This window comes from Poecilia formosa, unplaced genomic scaffold, assembly GCF_000485575.1.
Source record: "Poecilia formosa unplaced genomic scaffold, Poecilia_formosa-5.1.2 Scaffold390, whole genome shotgun sequence".
NCBI classification, from domain to species: Eukaryota; Metazoa; Chordata; class Actinopteri; order Cyprinodontiformes; family Poeciliidae; genus Poecilia; species Poecilia formosa.
The window spans coordinates 509,811-518,087 of NW_006800329.1; the positions used below are offsets into that span (position 1 = coordinate 509,811).

The 8,277-nt window shown below is 40.8% G+C and overlaps 1 protein-coding gene across 1 annotated transcript in view; it reads left to right on the forward strand.

Annotated features, from left to right (window-relative positions):
• The window catches only part of LOC103154530 (sodium/glucose cotransporter 4-like), an 18,450-nt gene extending 16,106 nt beyond the window's left edge, over positions 1 to 2,344 (forward strand). The window contains exons 6-7 of the mRNA XM_007575853.2: positions 1,405 to 1,555; positions 1,982 to 2,344. Of these exons, the coding sequence (XP_007575915.2) occupies positions 1,405 to 1,555; positions 1,982 to 2,165 (335 nt within the window). The 3' untranslated portion in view covers positions 2,166 to 2,344. The remainder of the gene's footprint in view (positions 1 to 1,404; positions 1,556 to 1,981) is intronic.
• Positions 2,345 to 8,277: the final 5,933 nt, after the last annotated feature.

Sequence of the window (8,277 nt, forward strand, 5' to 3'; positions counted from 1 at the left end):
TAATTAACCCTCCAACTCCCAATTTCTCACCTTCTGCAAAGTTCCACTATTATTTGTAGTCTGATTGACAAAGATATATCAGTCTTGCACAGCAGAAACAGATTTAATCCTGTTGCAGAACTAAAATTCAACATGTCGCCAAATATGAGGGATCAGAGCCAATTAGAAATCCAAGAAAAAGTGAACGCCCCAACAGACACTGCACTCTCAAGACATTAAAACATCAATTGTCTTTATTGTCAAATCCATCTACGACATAAAAGAAAACCCGACACAACCACTAATGTTCAACATAAACCAGGATTAGATTGGTTACAAATAATTGTAATAATTAAAACATATGACAATTAAATATGGTTTCATTGATTATCCTGTTACTAAACATGAGTTTGATGAAAACTTTGTGACAATATTGTATTTAGAAATTTTTGGAAGTATGATCCAACTGAGTGACAAGACTGTTACAGTTTCACCAGCAGATGTCACTATAGAGCAATGAATGAAGCATCGAGTAACGAACCTTTTTGCAAAGCAAAGGGCTGGAAAGGTTCCTTGCTTCATGAGGCTTCATTTGCCCATCACTAGCCCATTTTGCCTGAGGAAAAGAAGCTGCCTAATAATTTTGCACACCTTGATATAGGGTGTTGATCTCCTTAGGCCCCACCCTCCCTCATTAAACAAATACATATCAGCTGATATGTTTATATTCAATAAGCATTCAAGTTTATACAGCTTGGAGTTAAAAAATGTGCAAATATGAATACTATGTGGCATAAAAATTACTAAATGTATTTATATATATACAACTTACTACACACACACACCCCTGCATACTGAGGAGGTAATTCAATCATTTGGCTGAGGTGTGTTGGACAAAGGATTGTACTATGAAATGGTACTTTATGCCTTGAATGTGCCATGGGTCTATTTATCTGGGTCTATTTCTGAACATGTCAGTCTTAGTCTTTCTGTCTTTATTGGGTTTTCACAAAAATCCTTTTAACTGCAGAGAAGTAAATTATCTTTCTAGTAACCCCCAGTTATGAGATGCGTAAAACAGAAATCTTTACCTTTAACAGAAATGTAAGGTCATGTTGCACTAGTTGGATGGGCTCATATATCTGTGAACTCCAAAGTGGAAAATGGGCTCAAGCTCATTTCAGGAATGCATAGTAAGTGATGGAGTCCTAGTAACAATCATGGTTCCACAGGCCTGTGGTAGATTTCAGCATGTTGATGTTTTCAACCTTCTTAGACAGTGTTATTTATTAGTCAAAGGCTTTATTGTTTTTCATTATGTACCTTAAAAAATTGTGATGTAAATTTTGATGTGTGTTATATATGTGTGCTTCTCAATTCATTTTTAAATAGTTCATCTTGACAATGCAAATGTTTTTTTTACAGGTTTACGTGGTCTGATGCTGGCTGTAATTTTGGCTGCCTTGATGTCATCTCTGACATCAATTTTTAATAGCAGCTCCACTATATTTACTCTGGATCTCTACCACAAAGCAAGACCAAGAGCTTCAGAGATGGAACTTATGATTGTTGGAAGGTAGGGATGAAAATTACACCTCAAATCCAGAAAGTAAATTTGGACAAAAGAGATGAAATGTCAGTGTCTAACTCAGAAAACAAATTTTCTCCCTACATTCAATACTTTTGTGCTCCACAAATACAGTGGTAAATGTTTACTTATGCACCCCATGTAAGTGACATGTTGAATTGCATGATGAGGTGTATGTTGATATAGGAGTTATGGGAAATAACACACTGTTTATTATTTATTTATTTTACATTCTTCTATAGGCTTTTACTGATAAAGCTTAAATATATATTTAATAATCAGTACAACTAAAAGAAGTCAAATGGTTATTATCTGTCTGGTGCCCAGGAAGATTTTATGCATGCTGGATCACACCTCACTCTCATTTTGACTTCAACCGAAATGCCACAATAACAACATTATGTGTATGTTCAGGATTTTCGTCCTCGTCTTGATGTGTGTTAGTCTGTTGTGGATTCCAGTTGTCCAGACAGCCAACAGTGGACAGCTTTTTGAGTACATCCAGTCTGTGACCAGCTTTCTAGCCCCACCAATTACTGCTGTCTTCATAATGGCAATCTTCTGGCCTCGTGCCAATGAGCAGGTATGTCTCAGATAGATGTTCACATCAAACAAATAATCACAAACAGCACTGAAATGATGTTACCTCAGGAATGTCCAGTCCAGTTCCCATTTACTGATGCTTTGCATGCTTCCAAAGTGATTCTTTTGTAAATCCCTTAACTCAACATGGTACAGTCTAACTCAGTGTTTCCCAACCCTGGTCCTCAAGGCACACTGTCCTACGTGTTTTAGAGGTTTTTCTGCTTTAATGTGCCTAATTCAACTGATTGCAGTTCAGCAAATGCCTGTCACTCATCGATTGAAATCAGCTGGACTGAAGCAAGGAAATACCTAAAACATGCAGGGCAGTGTGCCATGAGGATCAGGGTTGGAAAACACTGGTCTGACTCATCTAACCCCACACCAAACCTTTAATACTGTTATCCTTGTAGGATTCTCCTCTTGTCCTGGCAGGGTTGCAGATGGGGGCTGGTGCCACAATCTCCAGCAGTCATGGGGTTATACTCTGGCAAAAGATTGAGCAGGGTTAGTTGGAGTAAGAGGGCTTTAAGTTAGCCCTGCTGAAAAGAATGTCTGTTATCAGGAAGAAACCATGTCATGAATTAACTCTGGCACACAGGCAGCGGAGGAGACTTCTCAAGTTATCTCCCACAGAGAAACACTAAAACTTAAGGAAAAACAAACTAACACATAATATTTTTAATAATTGCAATTTATTTAGTAGAATACCATTTAGTTAAAATTAACATGACTGGAACTAATTTAATTTGTAGTTTTATATTAACAACTACTTGGAGTCTCTAACCTATGCCAAATGTAATATCAGTTAGTTAAATATAATCAAAAATAGAATAACATTAATTAGAAAATGTTTAGAATGAATGTGTTTTTATTGAAACTGTTCTGTAAGTGTTTAAATTCTTAAAATCTGCGCTTTGATCTGATGGAGAAGTTCTGAACCACTTTGCATACCAGGTTTCATGTCAATTTAAAATTACTGCACAGATCAGTATTTGTAGGAATTTGCCCGGCAGGGAAATAAAATAGGTTTAAAACAAGTTAACTTTTGGTTGAACTCTGGTAAAAGACTAGAGGCTTAGTTATGAATTAGGAGTAACATCACATTTCAAACTGGCATGAGAAGAGCTTGCTCTAAAATGACCTTTGGTCTCCCTTGTCTAGATAGAGAAGAGCTGTAGCCCTGAAATTAAACAGGTCTCAGAAGGCAATAAAATTGCTTCAGATGTCCCAACTTAGTAATTTGAAACTGGTTGTAGCTGTACAAGGAAAACAACACGCCTTAATCGCATAATTGCATACATTAAAGAAATAAAACACCCTTTTTGAATAAAAGTATGGTCCCCAGAGGAACGAATAAGATTTGCTATTTGCAGCCGCATGACAATCTCCAAAAAACGCGGTTTTTGCCTTTTTCCTGTTTTCCTATTTTCCTACTTTTCTACTTGTCTCAGGAAAATGAATGTCTGTTTTAGTGTGTTTGAAGTGTCTGTGTTGTCGATGTGATTTTATACTTTTAAATGTTGGAATAAACTCTGAAAATGTATGACGTGGAGCGCTGATTATCTCTGTGTGGCTTTTGTTTCCACGCATGGCATCATTGAATCCGGGAGCACAAGAGAATGCAACAAGCCAGAAGTTAGTTGATTTTATTCTCTACAGTTTAAACAATAAATTATTAAAATCATGAAAAAAACATCGGGTTTTTTCATGGTATAAAAAACACTGGAAGGAGTCAGATTTCAGTGTATTTATGTGAGATCGACACTTTGTAGATTGATATTGTTCACAGAAAAGGTTTGCGTGGTTGCTGCATATTTTCACACCCAGGGAAAAAGTGTGCGTATATTTATGCAACATGTGACGCAAAGTTAATTTTTATATATGCCGACTTGTGTGTAAAATATGGCGCCTCACATTTTTTGTGTGTACTCACGCTTTATACATGAGGCCCCAGGAGATTTGAGATAGCCAGCCAGCCAAGACAGACATAAGGGAACCAGATTAAGAATAAAGATTCTCTTTAGATTGGGCAGACTTAAATCTAGACTGTGGCGGCAGCATGTAAGTTAGTCTGTGTTACCCAGAAAGCAGTTGGTCACAATATCGCAACACCAACACCGTGAGTGAAACAATGACTGGGGCAGCCTACTATATTAAGTACTCGGGGACCACTTATTTGTTATTACGTACATACACATTTGTAGAATACGGAACAAATGGCATCATGTGTCAGTTCCATACGGGACGGTTCCATATTTTACGGTATGGGTACCAACCCTACAAATCCATCACAAATTTGTCAATATGCCAGGTATCCACAAGCTCCAAACAGCAGAAATCCAAATAAATATGAGTTCAAATAAATCCAGGCTATATCCCTGTGGGTGTGTTCCTGCAGGACAAGTGGGGTCTCCTCTGCCCAGTCTCCTTGCTGAGAAAATTTGATCAATTGCGAGAGACCAGTTAACCAGATCCATAATTTATAGATTCGGAGGGAAAGAAAGAAAGGTTCCAAAAAAGCAGCACAAAAACAGAGCAAGCAAGGTGAGAATGAGTAGAGAACGGGACAGAGGAAAAAAGCGTCTGCCTTCACCGAGAGCTAGAGACAAAAACCAAAAAAACTTCACCTTTGCCTCACCCAGACATTTTTCCTGACCCAAAAACAACACTTCTCCTTGTGGGGATCAGATTTTGCTTTGGTGTCTACACATGCTAAATATTAGGAAAATAGTCCTCACAATTTATCACACACACACACACACACACACACACACACACACCCCTAAGAACAACTTAGAGAGACCAATTAACCTAACCAGATCTAATCTAAAAACAAACAATCAAATGAAATGCTTTGGAGCAGGAACAAATGGGTACCAAAAGACCAGGCAGGGAGGGAGAGTTTAACAGTGTGAGAATTTGAGTTTTGTTTGTGTTTGTTTAGGTTTTCTGTGTCTATTGAAACTCCTTGTTGTCCTGTCTACCCCTTGATTGTCCCCCAGGGCCGGCCCAAGCCTCCGTGAGGCCTAGAGTTTCCACCCGTCCCATAAAATATGGAATCGTCCCATATTTGGCTGTTAAATGTTGCATCCCGTATTGAACCGATACAGGACGCGATTTGTTCCGTATTTCTATAAATGTCCGATAGACACGCCTATCACACACATATCAACACTAAGTGTAACTGTTACCGGCACCAGATCTAGGGGAATCTGGAGCCAGTATCAAGTGGTGCACAGGCAGATGAATCCTGTGCAACCAGATCTGTGGATCACAGAGGAAGCGAGCTGTAACAGTGTATCTCCGGCAAAAGCTCGTTTATTCTGAGCCGCGCATACTCAGAGCCAGGAGACTCGTTCTCCCTGTAAGACCCATAGACATAATATAAGGACAGACGCCTCATGGACCGCTCTCGCCGGCCATCTTGGAGCGGTCCACCACTCCACTCAGCGTTATGTGTTTAGCAGCACAATGACGTATCAGCGCATTTAATCGATCATAACACACTTTTTGATACTGNTGTTCCTGCAGGACAAGAGGGTTCCCATTTGCTCCGTCTCCTGGAGAAAATTTGATCACTTGGATTGAGAGAGCAGTTAACCAGATGTATAATTGATAGATTTGGAGGATGTGCAAAAAAAGGCTCCAAAAAAGCAAGAAAGATCAAGCAGGGTGGAATGGGTAGGGAGAGGAGCAGAGGAAAAAGCGTCGGCCTTCACCGAGTGCTAGAGAGAAAAGTAGTGAGCAGAACTTCTGCTGCCTCTCCAGCCTGAAACCATCAGTTTAATATCGTTTAGTGCAAGGGGTCCCAAACTGTGGGGTGTGGCCCCTAGCGGGGGCACCGTGCTGTTGCAGGGCAGGTGCAGGAAGCAGTATGAATGAATGAAATAAAAGAAACAATGATGAACGCTGTGTGTGTTGGGTTTTTACCTTAGAATGACCAACTTTCTGTTATTCCTGCGTCAATTTGATACAGTAGAGGCTTCCACACTTCCCATATTTGTGTCCTCTGTCACTGTTTGCAGCAGTTAAAACTGTTTAATCCACTGTTAACATGTCGTAACCTGGTTTTCCATTTGCCTTCAAATGCAGCATGAGCGCTAAGATTTTCGCGCTGAGTTTACACCTGTGAAGGAGACCTGCTGCTGCTGGGCAGAGCTGCATAGGTGTGTTAGAATAATGGCAGCAAACCAGCAAAACGCAAAGAACTTTTCACAGTTTTTCCCCAAACTAACTGACTGATTGAGTAAAGCTGCTGGATGCAGCTAATGTTAGCTAATAGATGACTAGCTAATATCAATACAGAACCTTAAGCTTAACAAGCAGACTGTAGGCTACTGATGTTGTTGTCTGTGTTCAGCTACGTAGTTTCATTTTGCCCCCATGTTAAACTGGTCTGGAGCCGGGGCTGAGTACAACAGGGAGTCTCTAAGAATCCATCCCGCTCACACACATCGTTCAACCGAACTGTTAGGTACCAGGCTGGTGGGTCTGACATTTTCCTTTACAGATCATCCACCAGAGGGCGCCAGATGACAGCAGGTTCCTGGAGGCATGCCGGCAGGCCCTAATCAGACGCACCTGCAGGGAATTGCCTTCTCCTGGAGGTGTATATAAGCAGCTGGCTGCCAGCACGTCTTCGCCAGAGTGTTTGCCTTGACTGGTACACCGAGCCCTCAGAAGTCACGCTGAGTTTCAATAGTTGTTCCTTCGAGTAATCTAGTGACCTAACTTATCTCTGTGATCCTTTTNCCCCCAGGGCCGGCCCAAGCCTCCGTGAGGCCTAGAGTTGCCACCCGTCCCATAAAATATGGAATTGTCCCATATTTGGCTGTTAAATGTTGCGTCCCGTATTGAACCGATACAGGACGCGATTTGTTCCGTATTTCTATAAATGTCCGATAGACACGCCTATCGCACACATATCAACACTAAGTGTAACTGTTACCGGCACCAAACCTAGGGGAATCTGGAGCCAGTATCAAGTGGTGCAACCAGATCTGTGGATCACAGAGGAAGCGAGTTGTAACAGTGTATCTCCAGCAAGAGCTCGTTTATTCTGATTACAAAAAACAAATAAACAGATAAATAAAATACAATTCAAATTCAATCGACATCCAGAGTTACCACAAAGAAATAAAATAAAACAAAATTCACAAATAAAATAACATAGCAAAAAAATGAAGAAAATCTAATCCTAAATTAACATAATCAAACTAAAAAAACGCTCCTCCTAACACACAGTAAACACCAACGTGCGTCAGTTACAACGGTTCCTAAGCATTAACGTCGGGCTGTTATAACCGTTGCAGAGGTTATAAAAAAAGATCAAGCCACCACAAATAAGTAAGGCAAAGAGAAACAAAAACAACACAATACTACGAAATACAAACACAACGTTGACCTATCATCATATACCCACAGAACATCTCAAATGGCCCATAAAAAGTTGCCGTTTATACTACCTGTGGATCACAGAGGAAGCGAGTCGTAACAGTGTATCTCCGGCAAGAGCTCGTTTATTCTGAGCCGCGCATGCTCAGAGCCAGGAGACTCGTTCTCCCTGTTAGACCCATAGACATAATATAAGGATAGACCCTCCTGGACCGCTCTCGCCTATTGTCGCTGATGACATTTAGGGCGGCCATCTTGGAGCGGTACACCACTCCACTCAGCGTTATGTGTTTAGCAGCACAATGACGTATCAGCGCATTTAATCGATCATAACACACTTTTTTGTTACTGGAAACTAGAGGTGTGCCGATCGATCGGTCACCGATCATAATCGGGCCGATTTCCGTGAAAATGTGCATGATCGGTGATCGGCAATCATTGGCTCTTGTTGCCGATACCGATCACCTGCTTCTCATTTCCAGCCTGCCTGTGCAGCTGGTCTCCTCTTTCCTTCACTTTGCGCAAACGCGCAGCAACAAATCCTAACGATGTGGAACTATAAGGCTCTGAGTGAATGGGGAAGTTTGCTTGTTGCGGCGGAAAATTAAAGCAGGTCAAAATGCATCAACACAACGAGTCTAATATGACATAAAAACAAGTGACGGAGTTTGGCTACATCGAGGCTCACTGCAGTAAAAAAGACATACGGAGGATCAGACAGCAGGTAAAGC